This window comes from Oryza sativa, chromosome 8 (genome assembly GCF_034140825.1).
Source record: "Oryza sativa Japonica Group chromosome 8, ASM3414082v1".
NCBI classification, from domain to species: Eukaryota; Viridiplantae; Streptophyta; class Magnoliopsida; order Poales; family Poaceae; genus Oryza; species Oryza sativa.
The window spans coordinates 13167702-13189181 of NC_089042.1; the positions used below are offsets into that span (position 1 = coordinate 13167702).

At 42.9% G+C, this 21480-nt stretch overlaps 2 protein-coding genes and 1 long non-coding RNA gene across 4 annotated transcripts; 2 read left to right on the forward strand and 1 right to left on the reverse strand.

Moving 5' to 3' along the window:
- Positions 1-688: 688 nt before the first annotated feature.
- Positions 689-18545, reverse strand: LOC4345240 (PGR5-like protein 1A, chloroplastic). Its single transcript, XM_066303464.1, has 8 exons — positions 18477-18545; positions 18095-18151; positions 6910-6986; positions 6673-6724; positions 1990-2100; positions 1818-1915; positions 1649-1733; positions 689-956 (listed from the first exon to the last, which is right to left on the reverse strand). Exons 1-7 carry the CDS (start codon positions 18543-18545, stop codon positions 1664-1666), a joined length of 534 nt encoding a protein of 177 aa, XP_066159561.1. The 3' UTR covers positions 689-956; positions 1649-1663.
- On the forward strand, positions 3084-6302 carry LOC9272596 (uncharacterized). Of its 2 annotated transcripts, XR_001548497.3 has the most exons (4): positions 3084-3938; positions 4115-4197; positions 4396-4443; positions 6048-6302. It is a non-coding gene; the product is annotated as an uncharacterized lncRNA (long non-coding RNA). The 2 variants fall into 2 exon arrangements; XR_001548495.3 differs by having other exon boundaries at positions 4115-6302.
- Positions 12310-14958, forward strand: LOC136351502 (uncharacterized). The gene is made up of 2 exons (XM_066303675.1): positions 12310-13288; positions 14545-14958. Exons 1-2 carry the CDS (start codon positions 12478-12480, stop codon positions 14658-14660), a joined length of 927 nt encoding a protein of 308 aa, XP_066159772.1. The 5' UTR covers positions 12310-12477; the 3' UTR covers positions 14661-14958.
- Positions 18546-21480: the final 2935 nt, after the last annotated feature.

Here is a 21480-nt window from a genome sequence, read left to right on the forward strand (position 1 = left end):
AAGTGTCGGAGGCAGAAAATGATCTTATTATTGCCCTTTCTCCGAGGAGGAAGTAAGAGAGGCGATTTTTGGGATGGAAACAAATAAGGCGCCAGGTTAAGATGGCTTTCCAGCTGAATTTTAGCAAAAATTTTGGGATGTTCTCAAGCATGATTTGTTGCTTATGTTCAATGAATTTTATGCTGGAGTGTTCCCAATTTTTTAGCCTTAATTTTGGGATAATCACCTTGATACCCAAAGTAAAAGAGGCTAACCGAATACAACAATTCAGACCGATAGACTTTTAGATGCCACTGAAGTTGCCACTAATAGAATCAATTCGGTGGCTGATCGTATAGTGAAACCAACTCAGACAGCCTTCATGAGGGAGCACAACATCGAACCGAAACAACGAAATACTAGTGCTCGATAGGAGCAAATTATGGTTAATCATGTCATTATAACGGAAAAGAAGCATTTCATAGTTAACCGTATCATTATAACGAACAAGGAAAAAGGTTATCGACTGTTTCGCGAACGTTCGCGGACTAGACCCACCCTGATTACGTGGTGTCAGCCAGTGTCCAAAACAGCAAAATAAGCCCTGGTATGTCATTTGGCCTTGATTCGCACGCAGTACACAAGTTCGTGCATCAGTCTGTGCACTATTACATATATCTTGCGTCTTCAGGTACTGCTAACATAATTTACTCAATAAGCATGGGCCAGTCAGACATTCATCATGGTATGACGACAGTTTAGTTCATGCACAATATAAACTTTCGAAAGTATTTGTACAGTATATATAGTCATAGCTATTTCTTAAACTCTTAAGAAATGCAAATATATACAATATTTAAAGAGGCAGACAAAGGAGTATAAAAAAAAGATGCTTCACTACACGATTGTCACAAGATGAAAAGTTCATCTTGCTCTCCATGGTAGATACAAGGAATTGCTTTGGTGCAGCTCCTGTCCTGCTAATGTAAATTGGAGTTTTTCATCTTATTAAGAGGAAATAAGGAAAATGCCATCGAAAAGATACAAGCTGCAAGATATCATCGCATGTGAGAATGGCATGCGGGGCCTGTCAATAACATATATGTTGGTATTTTCCAACTCTGTTATTTTTAGATGCCACCAAGCAAGCTGTCATTAATTACCACGTTCATATTCAGTATGTTTCCTAACTACACACTAGCACAAGTGTTGCAAATTTTATTTTCTCTATGTATACATAAAAAAATTGAAGAAATTACAGGGTAGACATATTCTATTCAAGCAAATTTTTTTGATGAAAATCAATTTCATTTGCTAGATTTCAAAAAAACAAATACTCAGAAAATAGAGGACAAGTTCATTGTTCAGTAAGTATGTATTTTTCTTATCTATCCAATTAAGTTTGAATTTGGACTAGAAATTTTGTCCGTCTCTAGCTTGGGAATGTCTAGACCGAGTGGAAATGAAATTTGCAAAAAGTGTACCATTTCCACGTGATGCTTCCCCACTTAACTTCTTTAAATTGTCAGTTCAGTTACTCTTCTCCAGAAATTTTACATTTGTAAAAACTACCGGATGATCTTCAGCCTTCACATTATCAACAGTTCAAATGCTTAAAAGTATCCAGAAATATGCAGTTTATAGACAGGTCATTAGGGTAATGACTCACTGAAGTGATCTTCAATCAAGCCTCAGCTGTTTCTGGGAGTGTAATCAATCGGGATGCAGAATCGTATACCAATGAACTGCCACAACTGATAAACATACAAAGTAACCACATTAGTTAAAATATAAGATAGAATGCATCAGAAACCGAGTAGTAGATTTCAAATCCATACTTTGCACATTTCACACTGTTTCTTGCACCACCGCTAGGCACAGACAGTATAGTCCCAAAGAAGGAAAGATTTTCATTGCCACAGTTCAGGCACGGTCCCTAATTATCAAAAGATTTGTCATTTTGTACCATACTTAACATGCCAACGATGTATGATAAGACAATGAAAATACCTTCAAAATTAAAAAGTCCTTCACTATGGCACTCGTAATTGCCTGTGCTACCCAAAATATTAGAGGCAGTGCGGCAAACCATGTGAAGATGAAACTGAAAGGCTCTGGCAACTGCATCATTCATGAATGCAATCAGTAAATAACAATGTTTATTATCTAAAAAAATCAGTAAATAACAAAGTTTGTTTTATGGCATCAGATCCACTATAAGGTCTGATGTAGAATTAGACAGTTTGTTCCAAAAGTGACATGTATGATATAGAATTACCGGAGTCTACCATGCTGAGTATTTCAAAAACAACATTGCTGGTTACTTTTAGATGGTTATCGTGGCACTGCTGTAATATTTATTTTCTGGAAAAATCCATACATGTATATGACATGGAAAGCACATATCAGGTATGACATCATCAATGGAAGTCCAACAGTTAAAACAATGGCGTTAATTGAACAAGGAAGATGGTTCGTGAACATATTTCTTATAGCTTGTTGGAAAATATGCAAGAAGAATAAAGCCAAGATCATTGAAGACTTTCAACTGACATTAGCAGGTTGGCAAAGAACAGTTAAAGATATTTCCCCACCCATTACTTCTATGGAAAGAAAACAAGCCTGCCCTCACCCTCCCCTCTTGTCTCCTATGCAAATTACAAATTCTGACCCCTCACTCCCTCCATCATATCACTCCTAACTCTCACTTCCTAGCTGGAATTACTGCCCCCCCCTTAATGCCCCAGTCTTAGTGCGCACTTAGGCCCATGCAGCAAACCAAGCCGAGCAGCCAAATCGTCATTTTTAATTGCCACCTGGCTCATTGATTACGGTAAAATAGAGGTATAAAGGTTATACCTAATTATGACTTTTCAAAGTCTATTCTAGCGAGTGAACAAATTATAGGACTATAATGTATATTTAGTTCTTTACATGTATAAAATCCGCCATCAGATTTTGCAGAAAACCCCTCATTGTTTTGGTATTTGCAATACAGTCCGCCTAATCAGAGCCGTTTGATTCTATGCTTTGGGCAACATCCATCCGTCCGTGCCTCCGCGTTGCGCGTCCTTACCGAGTCGTTGGAACGATGGGCGCAGAGTTTCCCACGTCACCATTTCGCTCGCCTCCCTCGAGTCGCTCGGTCTCATGGCGCCCAATCTCGATGGCGGCGGGTAGTGTTAGCCACCGCCGCGCACTCTCCACCTTCAGCTCGCACCTCCACCTCCCTCCCCCCTCCCCAACCACCCGTGTTGCCTCTCCCTCTTCACCAGGCCATCGCCGCCGGGCATGCGCACGGGTGCAAGGCGATGGTAGAGGCGCTTCACCCGTGTGTGTTCACGCCGGCGGCAGCCGTATTGGCTCCCAACCTGGGACCAAGGGAAATTGATGGAGAATGCCAAGGATTTAGGGTATTTAGGGTTTTCTCCATCGAGATTGCTATCCTAATTGCATTTTGGTATTTTGCTTAGAGTTCTTTCTCCTCTCATCTATTTTTTGTTGGCTGCATTCCTTCTACAATGGTGCGTGCTCATCTCGAGCTATTTAAGCGATTTCCAATTTGTTGATCTGTTCGTTTTGGGGACTTAAAGATTACTGATCCTACCGTTGCTTGCAGACCGACACCTAAATTAAATAGTTGATAGATTAAATCTATTTGGATGTTATCCCAGGCTTCATGGACAACAACGTCGCCTCGAGGAAATAAGCCTCCTCCGTCCCTCCATATGTATTTCCTCCTCTGCACTGTACTGCTTTGCTTTTCCTCATGCTTGCTGTGATGTGGATGTGTTGCTGCTGACCAATACTATCTTATTATTGCAGTTTTCTTTTTTTGTTCATGCCGTTGCATTGCCTCTGAATCTTACTTTTTTTGCGGGGCCTCTGAATCTTACTTACTTTTCAGTGCTATATGCAGATTCAGTTACAGGACACATAGTCCCTGGAGATGAAACAAGGTATTTAGTGCATATTACATTAGCATTTAGGATTTACATAGCATCATTCACACCTGCTTAGCATAAGTTCCAGATAATATTTTATTATCCCCTTTGATGTTTAAGATGGTTGCCTCTTCAGTATCACATCTAGATCCATAGCAATTTCATTTCTATCGTTTTACTTCTCCATGCAGGGAAAATAGACTGCACCAAGCATAAGTTAATGTACATTCAGCATAAGAGAGTTAAGGCCACTACCTAGCTAGAGAAACCGAAGGTGGGGCTCTTTGTTGCCAACATAAGACCAACAAAATTTGGATGACTGCTTTCGATTTTGGTGCAGTAGTTTTGGTTAGCGACCATTGTATCATGTTTTCTTACAGTAAAGTCCCACATTAGTAGGTGGATAGGTGCTTCCGCGAGGGCTGTGAATGTTCTTTACTTCTGATTAAAGTGAAGTGGTATATTTGTGTAGGTGATGACAAAAGCTACAATTATTCAGCGCCGTCATTCTCTCCTGCAGGTGATGTATTATGCAGTTAACTGTTCGCTGTAATTTTACAGTGTCACTGCTCCCACTCTGCTTTTGAAAACAATATGTCAATAATGGATTACATAAGGAAATGTTTATTGCATCTGTCAGTTAACATTACTTATGGTGTTAGGGACCTTTTGATTCATAGGAGTGGCAAAGAATTTTATAGGATTCAAATTCCAACGGATTTTTCTTCCTATGTTTCCCTTTGACTTACAGGATTATGTTCCTATGCTTCACTTTTATAGGAAAAATACTAAGTGGTATAACCTCTTTGTAAATTTTCCTTTGTTTTTCCTATGGCACTATCAAAGGGCTCCTATTATCTTTTCCTATGTTTTTTATTCCTGTAGGATTAAAGAAGCACATCACTTTTATTCCTGGGTTTTTCCTATTTGTGTGCTTTGATCAAAGGGGCTTTAAGATGCTATGCAGCTATGCCATAAGCCACCCTTCCTTGTGTTATGACCTACTACTTCCTACTAGTAGTACATTTTTGGTATCGCTATGCCATAAGCCACCCTTCCTTGTGTTATGACCTACTACTTCCTACTAGTAGTACATTTTTGGTATCCATATGGATATTTTCTTCATGATGGTTGTCTCTACTTAAAGCTATGCATTATTCAGACATGAAGATTAAGTGAAAAACAAGCCACTCCCAACTTAACTTTTGTTTGATGGATATGCTAGATAGAAACCTAGGTGTATTTTCTTGGTCTCTTAGGTCGTTGTGTCACACAATGTTGTTTGTTGATGAGCTCCCTATATATATTGTTAGGTCAATTATGTTACACAACAAGTTTTTTTGCGCTAATGTGAGATTACTAGGCTGACAGTCCTTAGATATAGATTTGGTTTGGTTATGGTGACAGTTTGGTTTTGGATGATTGGACTTTGTTTTATTTTTCCACAAGCCCAGCAATATGATATTAAGTAATGTTATTTAATATGCGAAGATTAGTGGCCATTCCGAAACGCATGCCGAAACGACATATTTTCCAAAACTGAATTGTCCTCCTATGAGTTACATTCAATTTCTCTTCCTTAAACGTGGGGTTTTATGTGTGCTCAGTGACTACCCCCATAGCATACTTGCTGATCCATATGTATCGTTGCTAAACAGTACTATGTATAGTGGTTTAATTTTAATGGTCGTAAATCTTGGTTTCCCAGTAAGTAGCTAGCTAGCATGATTTTGTCCCTTTTTTTGTTTCAATCATAGTTTACTCTTTTAACGGGCAACTTGTTTATAAACAAACAACTCACGGGGTGTTGGTCTTATGTCATTCTAGAGTACTTTTCGGAGTTTAATAATATGACACAAAGGCTTTCCAAACGATGGCGATGCCTATGGATAATCATTTTCCTGCTGCTCTTACATATTTCTATATATTATATATTCTTTTATTTACTTATTTATTTTGACTGAGAAGAGCCGGAGACTGCGCTATATTTCAATATATATATTCTTCTTTTATGTTTAATCCATTTAGTTTGATGCTCCCACTCTTCAGTCGGTGCTGCTTTATAATGAAATTATTATGTGCATTATATCGTCCAACATAAGCATAACCATTTCATGTTTGCAGGACCAAAGCGCCATTCATACTGCTGTGCTTTTGTTGTGGATTGAACTAGCAGGAGAGAAGAATGCACATGAACTTATAAATGGAACATTTCCTGTAGCCACCAGTTTGATCTCACTAGAAAAAGGCAGCTACTTTATTTGTCCTATATATTAGTGTATTGTTTTTTAATCAATGTAAATGATCACTTACGGAGTACATGTATGCATTAATCACCTAATCGTCCTGTAATATTTTCTGTTTAATTTTTTCCCTGCACGGCGTAGCGCGCAAACCTTTTCTAGTATATATAACATCATCAGGATTTTATACATTATACATGTAAAGAACTAAAGATATATTATACCCATCCCATACATACCAGCACAAAACCAAAAAGAACATAATACCCTCACTTTATCAAATCTCAATGCAATTATACCCTACTTTCACAAATTACGATACAATGATTGCTTAAAAGTGGACTTATTTTGGGACAAATAGGAGGCAAAATGAACTTATTATGGGAAGGAAGAAGTATTAAGGTATATTATGAGAGAGGGCGCCACAGACCCTCGGGCCCATATGTCAGTGAGAAGTACTGCATGGATCTCAATTGGTATATTATCTTGGATTTGTTAGAACTAACCTCAAGAAGATATGTGATCTCAAAACCTGTCAAATCATCCAGGAAGAAGAATCTGTGAAAAAGAAATGTAGATTAGATATAAACAAAGTATTTAGTACACACAAACAGAACTGCTAAAAACAATAATGATTCTTCATCAAAGTGAAAAATGACCATAAATCTGGTCAAGAAAAAATTTATTAAACATGGTGTAACGCAGAAAAAAAAATCTCTGACATCATGTCATATGATTCTCACAATGTTAGAGCTACAACTGCTGCTGGAACATTTAGCATGAACATCTTGAAGTAATCGACAGTCAAGTCACTGTAGACCTGCGAAAATTGCAAATTTGTTATTCCAGGATAGATTACCTAAACAACATCACATTAGCACCCAAAATAGTGATAATGTGAATAAGGTCATGTCTCTACAAAATAGTTCTCTAAGATAGACTTTTCTTGTTTTAATTTTGACACTAGATCATAGCATGTTGTTGGAAATATTCTTATAGATATCTACACGGGGAAGCTCCCTATGTAGGGTGATGTGACCATGGCTACTATTGATACAATCGTCGCTCATATCAAGATTAAGTTGACCAATTTTTGAAATCCAATTCGGCCACCTGCTACAGTGTTGACTTCAAACGACCGCAAATGTGCATACAAGCTCTGTTTTGAGTCGATGGAAAGCTCTTGGAATCTTCTTTCCAATGAATCCAATCTCATCTCCAAATTCGTCGGCAAAATAGAGAAACAAGGTGTTGCGCCACCTGTCATGGGCCTTTGGGCTTGTAACTTTGTTTGGGACCCCGGCCCAAGTGGAGCCCATGTGGGGTGTGCCACAACCAGGTGGAGCACGACCCTAGGGACCCCTAGGTCGTGCTCTCACATTCTTAAATAGCTAGGTACCCCTTCAGAGTTTATAGGGTTTTGTTTAGATTAAAGTTTAGCTTCTACTTTGCCGTGTAATCCCGTGATCGGTTAGATCGCTGGTTTGCTCGTTCCGGAACCCCAACTTATCATTTGTATTTAATTCTTATTTACAATTCAGATTCCTTTTATCTTGTTCTTGTTCTTGCATGTTTCTTCGATTTGCTTGCAAGAATAAGGTTGATCTACACCGGCTAGATCAACAACCCATTGAAAGGTGTATCGATCGCTAAGGCGCAACACAACAACATCTCGTACGGTTATAGTTGGGTCGTCAACGTTTCTTCCAAATCATAGTTATCTTCAACTCACCGAAAGTTCGGACAAATCATAGCCGTGAGTGTCTCGAGTGGAGCTCAGGGTTTATCATAGGGGGGATTGGCTTTCGTGACCTTTCTTGGCCCCGGTTTCATATGCTTCTTCTTAATTATAATACCCTAGGGAGGTCTTCCCCTTTGGGGCTGAGTTCTTCTAAGAGGCATAATTTAAAGAAAAAAAGTACGAATTACCCCCTGAACTATAGCGGTTGACTGAATTACCTCCTTAAACTCAAATACCAGATATTACTTGTGTCTTATGCCCTTTGCATCACAGAGAAACTTTGTCTCACCTGTTCTTTCAATGCCCTTTTAGTAGAAAATGTTGGCAGAAGCTAGGAATATCTTGGAACACTTCTCTAGAATTCTTTCAGATGCTGGTGCTAGCAAGATTGAGATTTCAGAAAAAAGGATTCTTGGAGATTTGTTTCATTGCGTGTTGGCACATTTGGAAGCAAAGGAATGGAATGATTTTCCAGAATATAGATCCTTCTTTTGACAGATGGTGGAATTCTTTTAAGTATGAAATTCTTCTACATATGTGTAGGATGAATGATGATCTTAGACAATTGGTTTCTGATTAGTTACAAACTTTATAGTTTCTATAGGGGGTTGTAGCCTTTTGTAATTTTTCTTTTTTCCCTGTAAATACTTTGTTGGCTTCTATAAAATACACTAATGGGCCATTGCCTGGTAGTATTCCTTTCAAAAAAAAAACCTATTTATACCGGACAAATAGCCCCTCCCCCCCAAGCACTATTTTGAGCGGTTTTGACTTGATCTAGCACACGTGGTGAAAAAAAATAATAAAAAAAATTATTTGTGACCACATGTCATCTCTTTCCTTCCAACTATCCCCTCTGCATGCTCATTCTCGCTCTCTCTCTCTCTATACCTGTGGCTAGAGAAGGAAGGCGGAGACCGGAGACGAAGCTTGATCGGGCGGATGCGAATCGACCCAAAGCTTAGGGCGCTGGCGAACTCGCGAGCCTCCGCACGACTCCAGCTTGACGGCGAGGTAGCTTGGAGGAGGCGACGATTCCCCCTAGGGATGGCGGCAGAGCATTGAGGTCCAGGCCCATGGCCATGGCCACCAGGTGTTAACGACCAAATTTGGTAATATCTACATCAGAAAAGAGGATTAGATCGAAGAGGAATCAAAGGCGGAAATCGATCCTAGAACGGAGTGAGAATCGGTTGGAGTCCAAATCGGCTACAATTAGGATCGGCTGGGTCCGAGTTAGACTGGGTAAGCCGATACAGCCGATTCCGACAATACGACTTGGTGTACGACATCGGATTGAGTTGATATGCTTCAAGATGATTGCCGCACATGGATAGAGTCCTGAGAAGGCAATTGTATCTATTAATTAGGATATTTTATGTAATTTCTTTAGAGATATGTTTAGGGCAAAAGTCTGCCATAAAGACTTATGGTATCTTAGAGTTTGTTAGAGATAAGAGTTGTGTCCGATATGGACATAGTTTCTAATTTTCGGGTATAAATAGACCCCAAACCCCGTGTAATCAATTAACACACACATTCAATACAATTTCGGTGCATCGCCACCCTTTTGCTTTAGTTTTATTTCGACGAGTTCTTGCTTTCGGGTTGAGCTGCATCGGTTTCGATCTTCAACAAGAGGTAAAACTTGTTATGACGGCTTGCGTTCTCGGGATTAGTGCTTCCATCTTTATGATACTCTAATCTCGTTTATGTAATTCGTCAAGTTATCATATATCTTACATAATCTCCAGCAATATCGCTATTTAACCTACAATCGGCTAACATTTGGCGGTAGAGGGTAGCTGATTAGGTTAAACATCGACGTTGATTTAGATTATATAAGATATTCACCACTCTATGAAACTTCCAGCGGCTTAATTGTCTAGATATTGTTCCTCTTTTCATACTTAATGCTGCATCAGTTGAGTTTGATCTATTAAGTCGTGCTTAGAATATCAATCTCTAGCCTGCCTTCTGGTTGCCGATTAGGGTAGCATCAGGGTTTCAGCCGATCTTATCTGATTTAACTATATTTGCTCTATATGCTTCATGGATACGTTAAATCTGCCCTTTATGTCAAGATTTTATTGCATCTAAGTATATTAAGCTTCTGTTTGGTATATTCTGCTTGTTTTAATATCTTAACATAGAGTTGTATCGGAGTATTAGCCGATACATGCTAGATCTATCTGATCGGCTATGCTATGAACATATATAGTCTAGTTGTTAATATATATTTCGATCTAAGTGATTTATACTGTCTCGGCATGGCAACAGATCTATCCCAATCACTTGATTTAAGTATATATCGACATCAGGATTATATATTGTTAATATCTACAGCCGATCGAGTAGATTTAGTTCTTTATTACCTATTTATAACCGCCGATCGATTTATATATGACATCGGCTCAAAGATAAATGATATGTCATCGGCACTTAGCCGATCAGCTATCGTTTATAGGTTTAACCGCGGTTTCTTTGTCGTTATTTCTTGTTGATTGCAGGATCAAATCAACTGGCACGCTAGCATACCCGAAGGCGAGTTTTGGACCTGCACTGGAGTTAAGCAGATCTCCCAGGTCTCGTGTTTTCCGTCAACACCAGGCTGCCTTTCGATGGCATGTTCTCGGATGAAGGTGCCAGCGCCAGCGCCATCATGCTCGACGCGTTGCTTTCCCGCCACATTCTTGGATGGCAGTAAGACGACCTCGCCCATGCTTGCCGTGTGTTGACGGTCCTTAAATCATAATATTTGACCGTCAATACTTGCATATAATGAAATAAAATATGGTATCCAACTTAGTGGTAGGGTTTATTACTAATCATTTCCACTAGTGTTGGTGAAATATGTGTATGCAGGTATTTTGAGGAGAAAACACATCCGTCATGCGACAAAATGCACCTCCGCGCATTCAGGACACGTTTACACAGATTGGAGGGCCCATATGTCAACCAAAACCACTTAGAATTGGGCTAAAACATTGTGCAAGATGTTGGGGGCCCAAAAAGCTACCTACCGACCAAAGGAGAGGCCAGGAGGACGGATTTTTGGTTCGGCCGAACCACTAGTTCGGCCAAACCAATCCTGGCGCCTCCCGCCATCTGGCTTCACGTGGACGGCTTAGATTCCTCCCCTATGGCGGTTGCAGGGTGTTTTGTTCATTTCCCATACCCTTAACCGTCATTTGGAGCCTAGATAAGGAGGTCTTCACTTTCATTCCAACACACACAACTTTGAGCTGAATTACAAGAGGCTCTATTGTATCTTTTGTACATTAGAATAAGGTAGAGAGTGAGGGGAAGCTCTGGAGGAGTGCCCGAAAGGTTTGGCGCTCTCTCCGACTTCTACCTCGACGAGTGTAGCTTCCTAGGAGGAATTCTGGAGGAGTACCGGAGCTGTCGGTACACTCTGCTCCGGGTTCTGAGAACTTCTTCTATAAAGTAAGCATTCGTGTTCTTTCCTTATGTTATTTAATTATTTAGTCTGAGTAAGATAGATTTCCATCTTTGCGGGTTCATTGTTTAGTATTTATACTAAGTGCTCTAGTACTAGGACTCTGGATAAAGAAGGAAGTTTCTGCGCAAGTATTAGAGTAGTAATTAATAACTTAGGCATGATGTCTAGGTTAGAGATTACCTTTGTTTGTTGCGTATCCCACGGATTTGTCAGAGGTAGGCGGCAGGCGGTGACAGCCCTGAATCCAGTCCTAGTAATCCTCCATGTTCGGATACATCATAGAGCTATAGCCGGAACCACGCTGGCAGACTAGCAGGGGTCGGTGCCCGAAGCAACAGATAGGGAATTACCTTCAACTTAGCTTAGATAATTAAAACCAATAGAAAGACCTCTCTAGCCTAGCCTACCTATCATCAGTTGTTGTCCTTGGATCGTCTTAGCCTTAGGTAGATTACACACGTTCCCTGTGTTTGATATCCTTTAGGGGTCACCTGTCACAGCCTGAAATTTCGTTTCAGGATTTATAAATTATTTAATAAATTATTAATAGAATTTATATTAAATGTTCATTAATTTACAAGTGAAGTTAAATGTAGGAAATAAAATTTCCTAAATATAAAGCATGGTTGGATTTAATTTTTATTAAATTCTCCATAATTAATTATACTCTCTGAAATTTTCTCGGATTTTTCAGAGCTCAATTCTTAATTTTAATAATACAAAGAACAGTTTAGCAATTATTTAAATAATAAATTAATCATTAAATGATTTGGATATTATTATATTAAATACTTTGAGTGTCCAAATATGTTCAAGATTTTTCTTGGAATTATTTGAGCATTGGAAGTATTTTTAACAATTGAAAGATCATCTCATTGGTTAATTTATTTGGAAAAGCAATAAAATCATCCTTCCTAGTCTTGGGCCGAATTCAGCCCATTCCCTCCCTTCCTCTCAGCCCGGCCGAAAGTTTGTTTTGCCTCTCCCGCGCTACAGTACTCCATCTTCCTCCTCCAGCCGACTGTCTCCCGTGTCGTGCACAGTGCCGCCGATCCCCTTCCAAAATCCGGCCACCTCGTTGCTCCTTTTTCCAAATTAGTTGCGGGAATGGAATCCTCTCAATCTCCTCTTCCTTTTCCCCAAGAAATCCCCAAATGTTTCTATGGAAATCCTTTCCAATTTCGCGGTTCAATCTTTCCTTTTTCCGGCGAAGATCCTAAACTTTCCCGAGTTTTTCCCGTCGTTGTGCGCTTGATCCCGAGCTCCCGTGCCTATATAAAGGACCCCCTAGTCGTCCTCTACCTATCCCCTCAAGTCCCGTCCGTCGTCGTCGCCGGAATCGCTCTCCCCGCGCTCGCCTTCTCTCTCCACCTCCGGCCGCCGCTCCAGCAGCCCTGCGCCGTCGCTGTGGTCGTCGCCTTCGGTCGCCGCTGCCGCGGTTGGGTTCACGAGGAGGAGAAGAAGACCGGCCTCCACTTCCCCGTCGCCGAAGACGTCTGGAAGTACCTCACCGACGTGAATCCAAGCTTCGCCGCCGCCGGCCGCTGGTCCAGCCGCACCTCGCCGTCGCCTCGGTCGTCGCCCTCCTGTGCCGCCACCTCTCTCGGCTCCGCAAGGTCAAGAGCAAGCCCGGCAGCCGGTTCCCTTGCGTCGAAGACCCCGGGAAGCCCGTCGTCGCCGTCAACTCGAAGTTCGCCGTCGCGTTTTGATCTCCGGCAAGGCCTTGCTGCTCCTTCCGTCATCGCCAAGCTTTGCCGCAGCCTCCCTCGGCATCGCAGCTGCGAAGTGAACCTCGTCCACCCCTCTGTTGCCTCCGTTCGTCGCCGGAAAATCGTTGCCGCCGTGGACAGTACCTCGCCGCCCTTCGAAGCTCGTCGCCGGCCATCTTCTGTCGCCGTCTGTCGTCGCGTAAGTGTTGGTAAGGACCGTCGCCTTGCGCTCTTCCTCCCGGTGCCCTCCATTTGCATTATTGTGCCGTGGTTCGCCGGCAACCGCGCTCCTATGTTGTTCACCGGTGTAGTTTATCCCTAGGGTCTTAATCCAATCTAACCTAATCCGATGTCTGTCTAGCGTAGTCGTCGTCTCCGTGTGTTGCCGCCGGGTGGCCATCATCATCTCTCCCTCTCCGATCATTTTGGTTCGGTGAGACTTCTATTCGTGTTCCCTCGGTTTAGGTTTTAATCTCTCATTTGTGTCGTCGAGTAGCCACGTTGTCGCTGCCACACCGCCGTGCCACGCTTAGCTGCTGCCTTAGTGTGCGCTAGCCGCCTAGCCGCCGCCGTGTCGCTCCCTGCCTCAGTCGTGCTGTTGCGCCGTGCCGCTTTGCCGTTGCCGGCCAAGCCACGTTGCCGCTGCTGCTGGTGTTGCGATGCCACCGCTGCCGCCAGCGCCTTGTTGCCGTGCCGTCGCTGTTGTGCCGTGTCGCAGCTGTGTGCCGCTTAAACCTAGCCGCCGCTTTAGCCGTTGCTCGGTAATCAAGTTATCTAGCCGTAGGTGCATCCCTAGATTCCTATCGGCCTATCGTTTGCCGTACCGGGGCTTTACCGTGAATCGTGTCTACCTCACCGGTTTAGCCGCAGCCGTTGTTGAGTCGTTCGCTCGTTCGTTCGAACGAGGTGTTCCCCGTGCTTCGTTCGTTCGTCCGTGTGGAGTCGTCCTTTAGTTTAGAGCTGTTCAGAGCCGCCGGTTCTGTTCACCGGTTTCGGTTGATCATTTGGATGATCCCATGTCACGTAGAATTGACTCGTTGAGTTGGTATCTCGTGAGGCCCGCTTGCCGGATCGACCCAAGCCATCCGATATTGGTCAACTCTTGGTCAAGATTAATCTCAGCCGTCAAAAATTGATATAAATCCGTTCTCTCTTTTCAGTGGCATATTATTTCTTTTTAATATATGTCATCTACCAAATATAATCTAATCTTTTTCCGGAGGTTGTTTTAATCTTTTATCTCAGTTATAAATCATTTGTAAATGATTTAATTAATTTGGAATAGTCTTTTCTTTAATAGGTTTAATTGGAATTAAATCTTGTAAAATTCGTAACTAATTCATATGAAGTCAGAATGAGGCCGTTCAAGTCTCATAATTCATCTAAAATCATGATCTACATGTTTGTTTACTTTTATGTACTGTTTATTTTTTTTTTAGTCTTTCTCCTCGTTTTTGCGTGTTAGCTTGTCGTTTCCGTCGTTTCGAAGGTTCGCAAGTGCGTCGGAAGTGTTCCAGAAGACTTATTGAAGACCGAGTATTGCAAGGCAAGTTACACAGATCCCAAACACAATTCCTTTGAGCATGTTGATCCTATATTTAAATTCTCTATTTATTTCAACTGTGCATTTATTTTCGAATGTCATCGGGTGGTGAGCCTTTCCCATTTAATTATGGCCGAAGATGACTTTATTTTCCTATGGGTTATAATTTGATTAGCTAGAACCTTATATATTGGTTTGGTTCAGCTAGATGCTTATAATAGATGCTTAGCCATGCTTAGAAACAATAGCTCACTAATGGGATAAATCATGCTTCACTATCACTTGTGGATATTTAATGGAAGCTCACGATGGTCAATCGTGATTGGTTAATTAATTACTTGCCAATTAAAACTTGATAATGGTGGGTTGTGAGCACATGGTTTTGATGGTCGTGCTCATGACAATTAAGGACCGGTTCATGAGTTTCGGTTGTGAAACATTAACCGTGCCAACCACAAGCCAGCGTGGGCAATGGCTTTACCTTTTGTATAGCATGGTTCATTGCGGAGCACCAGACTGAGAAGTGGCGGAGATAAGCCCACGGGGGTCGCTGGGGAGTCCATGCCTTGTTTATAAGAAGGTGATTATGATCCAGGAACGGTGCATTGCTTTGAGTTGTTGTGCGAGGGGTACTGTCACAGCTCCTTTCCGAGGTACCGTGGTGGTATCGAGGCGCATGGTGACATGTTGTGGGGCTGTGTCTTGTGGGTACAGTGGTACACCTCTGGCCAGAGTAAAACTATTCGAATAGCCGTGCCCGCGGTTATGGGCGGGTCTAACAATGTCTTTCGTGATTAGTCTCACACTTCTCACCATAATAAATGATGCTATAACTGGTAATAATTTGATTAGCTCCTGGTTTGGAATGGTACATTCCTGGTTTGGAGATAGGTCTGTACAACCGGGTATGGTTGTTCAGGATGGTTGGGCCTGTGCAGCATGGGTATGCTGTACAGTGTTGATTAATATTGATGATTAATTACTCTACTGTTTTACAATTCTCAAATGTTTGTTAAATGCTGTTTTCGCAAATGAGCCCTATATTATGCCATTCTTTGGTATCCTTGTGCACTTGCATATTTGCTGTGTGGCTTGCTGAGTATGTCATATGCTCACCTTGCAATAATCAATCAAACCTCAGGTGAAGACAAGTTGCGATGGAGAAGACGTTTGGCTTATACCCCAGTTGAGCTGCCTGTGGGAGTGGAGCCGGAGCTTCGCTAGATTTTATTTTTCCGCTGCAGTTTTCTTCGTGGTGAGGACTAAGTGCCTCTTATGTAAGTATTTATTGTTTTAGTTATTTTGATGAATCTGTATATTAAATTGTCAATTTGTGTACCTCGACTGATTCCTGGATGAGGATTTCATACACAAATTAGTTCGGAAATTACTAGTGAATTTCCGGGCGTGACATCACCCAAGGTGAAGTGCTACAGCGGTATTCCGTACGCTTGCAAATTTATCTGTGGTCGTAAGAAATACCAACATCGTGCTGGTTTCCGATGCCATGTCGACGAGCGGCGGCGCCTGCAGCATCAGGCGGGGTTGGTTGGTGCCATGGTTTGTAGACAGCACCTGCGTGTCGATGCCCAAGGCCACGGCGAGAGCGCGGTACGCATGTGCCTTCTAGGCCTTGGCTTCTACAAACAGGCGCTCCGTCGTCGCGCACGCCGCGATAGCCGCCTTCCTCAGGACAGCCAACAAGATCCGTGAGGCCAAGAACATGATCCGTGTTGGAGTGTATAAAATGAATTGCCCGCCTTTTCCTATCAGCTTAGACTTTTAGGTGCAACTAGCTGGTGCAGGTAACTTAATATGGTATCAGAGCCAGAGGTCTCGAGTTCGAATCCTGGCTAGCGCGCAATTAAATAAAATAATTGCAGCCCACCCCAATATTCCACGCTTGAGACTTGAGGGGGTCTCGCGTGAGGGGGAGTATTGGAGTGTATAAAGTGAATTGCCGTCTTTCCCTATCAGCTTAGGCTTTTAGGTGCAACTAGCTGGTGCATGTAACTTAATAATATGGTATCTGAGCCAGAGGTCTTGAGTTCGAATCCTGGCTGGCGCGCAATTAAATAAAATAATTGCAGCCCATTCCAATATTCCACGCTTGAGACTTGAGGGGGTCTCGCGTGAGAGGGAGTGTTGGAGTGTATAAGGTGAATTGCCCGCCTTTTCCTATCAGCTTAGGCTTTTAGGTGCAACTGGCTGGTGCATGCAACTTAATATGGTATCAGAGTCAGAGGTCTCGAGTTTCGAATCCTGGCTAGCGCGCAATTAAATAAAATAATTGCAGCCCACTCCAATATTCCACGCTTGAGACTTGAGGGGGAGTGTTGGAGTGTATAAAGTGAATTGCCCGCCTTTCCCTATCAGTTTAGACTTTTAGGTTCAACTGGCTGGTGCTTGCTGGTGCATGTAACTTAATAATCCGCGTCGCGTGTATGTTGAGCAAGGCGTTGCCGCCGCAAGTGCTGGTAGCTAGCGGCGATTGGCGATGCGTACGGTGCACAGGATGCGCCAGCCATGCGTGGCCGCGATGTAGGCGCCGCAGACGAGCTCGAGTTTGCTTGGGCAGGGCACCGGCGGAAGAGGCCGGGTGGAAGAGGCTGCAAGCGGCGGTGCGAGCTCGTCCTCTCCGGCTTACCTCTTCACGGCGGCAGCGCAGTACCATGCATGCCGTCGAGGGCGCCGATCCGCACGAGCACGAAGTGTCTGGTGTTTGTCGTCGTTGTTCGTGAGCTTGCCTCCTGTGGACATTGGGCTTGCTGGGGCTAACCGTGTTGCTGCTCTTGCTGCTATCCACAAGGCCGGCCACGACGACAACGCTGCGTGGGAGGTTCCGCGACCACAACCATGACGCTTTCTCCATGCGCCTCGCCGGCTACGACGGAATGACTCGAGAGAGGAAGAGTGAGTGTGTGTGTGAGAGAGAGAGGAAGAGGGGAAAGAGGAGGTGAGAGAGTATCACATGTGGGCCCCACCATTTTAAAAAATAAATATGCGGATTAGATTGCCACGTGTACGCCACGTAGGACAAAACCGCTCTGGATTGGATCGAGGGGGGGGGGTAATTTGTCCGGTATTGAAAGTTTATGGTGAATGATGTCTGGTTTTCGAGTTTAGGTGAGGGGGGGGGGTGTAATTCGGTCGACCGCGATAGTTCGGGAGGGGGATAATTCGTACTTTTTCCTAATTTAAACACAATACTTTTTGTTAACCAGATGATTGAAGCATGCTTATCAAAATGGAAATTGCTTACCATACTTTTCATTTTCAACAGTTTTTATTCCACAGCCATGGGCTGCCATTTGGCTAACTACTTTTTAGAGCTGCTAAACTGAAACTTTACGATTGTAAATTTCCCATATCTGTTATGTTTCAATAGATTAATGTAATTATGTAATTACTAAACTGCAGTTTCCAAAAAAAAATGAACTAGTATAATAAAACCAAATAAGTCGATCCCAACCTTTCGACTCTGAAGACTGCATCTTGGACCTTCTTGTACGATTTCACTTCCCTCTTTCTGGCCAAGAGAAAAAAAATAATAACAGATTGACATGTAAGTTCAGTCTCGGATTTACATTACTGCTACAATGTATGGTTTCATCTTTAAATCTCATTTTACACAGAAGCTAACTGACAACCAAATATCATGATAGAAATTACTAAAATATACCATTTAACTCATGTTTTTTATAAGGCAACATTAGCATCATTATCATGCTACAGCACTGAGAAAAATCTATCATTGATATTAAATAATAAGGTAGAATATCATTAATTTTTTACAGCACTTAACATTACACATTGTAGCAAGTATAAGGTTACTAGGGACGAGAAAGACCAACCCTTAATCTCAGCTTTAGTTCATCGAATTCAGCATCTGTCATAATGGGGTTGCCAGACACATATGCCATTGATGCTTCCAAAAGTCTTTGCTCATCAGAGCAAGTTTAATAGTATAGCCCACTGCTAGCTCCAATTCATTTATAACCAATCTAATAGCCAATTAATATAATAGTTGTTTACTATACTATTAATATATGGCCCCACCTATCATACACACATTGCGTCTTGGAGTCCGCGCTGCAGCTGGCTACAGATCTGTAGCCCGCTGCTCTTATCTCTCATCTTTTATCCCATTAATTTACAGCTGGCTAATAGCCTGCTATTGTACCTTCTCTCAGGGCCTAACAAAAAAACTATTAAATAAAAAGCAATGATTAAGCATTAACATGACAACATTAGCATCGCTGAATTAAAAAACCTCTCCTAGTATTTTTTTTATTTACAAATTGGACACAAACATTCCTCTGTTTGCAGTTCATCCATTTTCCTGTCGCTCCTGTTGTTCTAATGTTATTGGAGAAACTCAAAAAAATATGAAAAAATATATATATCTACACACACACAGTTGTCGACAATTTTAATGTTGAAAAGCATCCAGATGTTTGTTGCTCCAAATTATTATACTCTAGAGCTAAGAACGAGCAAACAAGAATGGGAGAACAGGGATCTGTTATCACTTGGTATCGCTTATCGGGAGCCTGCCTGCCTACACAGCCAAGTGAAGTGTGCAGTGTTGATAAGAATGCTTACAATCATTTTCTCTTTTTCCTGAAAATTAGCAGGGATGTCTCGCATTCACTTAATGATGGAGATATGTTGCCTTAAGAATTGAGCTTCCAATGTAACTTGCATTGGGTGGACATAATATGACGGTGCCAATCCAGCGAACGCTATCACAAACTCACTGTCGTCTATCGAACACAAGGCGATATGGTTAACTATATCCAGAACACAAGGTATTTTTGCTGCGATAAGACGACCACTTTTATGTTTCTCTTCCATTGCGATATATAGGAAAAACGCGGATGGGCAAATCGCCACGATCCACAACTTAGTACACCATGATCGGTTCTCAGTGTGTGCCATCCCACACGCCCCGATCACGGCGCACGACACGACATGCACAACTGCTCACCACGCAACCGGACAGCCAGAAAATGATAGTAGCAGCTAAACTAGCTACAAGAATATAGATAGGATTATCTCTGAATTTCCAACAATAATCTTTTCTTTTCAGCGGCGTGCACAGTTATAGTGTACAGCTAGAAGAAAAGGAATATTTTATACCACTTACTTAGCATCACAACGCTGCTTCCTTCCCACATAAGCTCCTCCTTGAGGTTATCGAACACCTCGTTCGATATTATGGCCTTCTTGTCGTAATAAAAGGCCTAAAGAAGAAGGAAAAGAGGAATCTAATCGGGTTAAATTGTGACTCAATTGACTTGTGAGTATATAGTATGTATGGTAGGAGGTAGCCGGATTCAACAAGAGGGAAGGGCAAGGCACGGGCCTGCAGCGCCTGGAGAGAAACTCCTGCGCCATCTCCCCAATGGTCTTCTTCTCCTTCCGGTTGATGCTACAATAGGGGAGCACGTTGCTGTCGACTACATCGTCTTCACTTTCCTGTTGTTGTTGCTGTTGCACCCCTCCTTGCTGATCAGCAGCATGGGCGGCCCAAACCCGGTGACGGAGTCTCCAGCCCTGACAGTTGGACCAACCGCGCGCCGAAGATGACGTTGTGATGCGGTACCGGCACCTTGAGGAGGAGGATGTGGATGCCGCGGCGGCAGCGGGAAGCACCGGGCGGGGTAGGAGCGAGGCCATGTGTGAAATCATTGTCATGATCAATATTTGTGATGAACAATTGGCTATGCAAATGATTTAATCAAAGAATTGGTTTGAGAGTTTGTGTGAATGTTGGTGTGAGTGCGTGTGACTAATGTGGGTCAGGTTGTGATATCTGTGCCTAGAAACGGTTGTTTTGTCTGATTGTGTGCAGGTGACTTGAGGTCAATCTTGGTCAATGGTGAGGACCGGGACTATGCTCAGGGAGGAGCAGAGGTCTATTGCGGTCGGGATACCATGTGAGAAGGTGACTAGAGTCTGGATTCTTGGATGTCAACTTCGGTCAACGGTGGGGATCGGGACTAGACTCAGGGAGGAGTTGAGGTCCAAACGGTCAAGGATACCGGGTGACGAAGTTGGATACAAGATGGCATACGGTGGATGGACATCGTGTGGGAGAGATCTTCGCAACGGGCTTCACGAGGTGTGCGTGAAAGTGCCGGTGTTCGCCAAGGGAATTGTAAAGTTGGAGTAGTATATGGTGCTACAGTACACGAGGTACTGTAGCGTGCAGGTATGCATGCATGTACGGTGCTGTACATGTATGTGTGATCGATACATGCAGGGTGAAGCATGTATGTGTGCATGACTGGTTGGCCGAGCAGTAGGAGAGCGGCTCGGTGGGCTTTGGTGGCTGTTGGCGGCATGCCAAGTCGGCCCAGGAGAAGCAAGGGCCCAGCTGGCAGCGAGTCGGAGACGGTCACGCGTGGATGTCAGCTTGGGAGCGAATCCGTTTTGGATTTCTGGTGTGGCCGGTTGTTTGCTGCACGTTTGGAAATTGTAAAACGTATGGAAACTGAAGGATGGAGTCCTATTGTGTATAGGAGTTCTACACCTACTTTGAGTAGGGGTTTTTGTGGTATAAATAGAGAGGGAGCGTGAGGCTTCCTGTATCGCTTTAGAGAGCAATAGAGTTGAGTTTTGGTTTAGGGTTTCGAGTTTAGTCGAAATTTTTGTAAGGAGTGCTGTTGTTGCACTTTGTAAACACAAAGAGAAGTAATAAAGTCGTCATCCACTTTAAGAGTTCTTCGATTTGTATTTCACCGGGTTTCGGCGGTCTAACCGGCAACTCACCGGTGGTCAGACCGGCAGCATTGCGGCGGTCAGACCGGCGGGAGCGAGGCGGTCAGACCGGCGGCGGCGACAGGTGCGGCA

Coding starts and splice junctions, on each gene's coding strand:
- LOC136351502 (XM_066303675.1), top strand. CDS start 12,478: ATGGAATCCTCTCAATCTCCTCTTCCTTTTCCCCAAGAAATCCCCAAA. Junction 13,289..14,544: donor CTGTCGTCGCGTAAGTGTTG/GTAAGGACCGTC, acceptor TTTGCGTGTTAG/CTTGTCGTTTCCGTCGTTTC.
- LOC4345240 (XM_066303464.1), bottom strand. CDS start 18,545: ATGGCATATGTGTCTGGCAACCCCATTATGACAGATGCTGAATTCGAT. Junction 6,987..18,094: donor GCAGTCTTCAGAGTCGAAAG/GTTGGGATCGAC, acceptor CAATTTTCGCAG/GTCTACAGTGACTTGACTGT. Junction 2,101..6,672: donor AGATCACATATCTTCTTGAG/GTTAGTTCTAAC, acceptor TGAATGATGCAG/TTGCCAGAGCCTTTCAGTTT.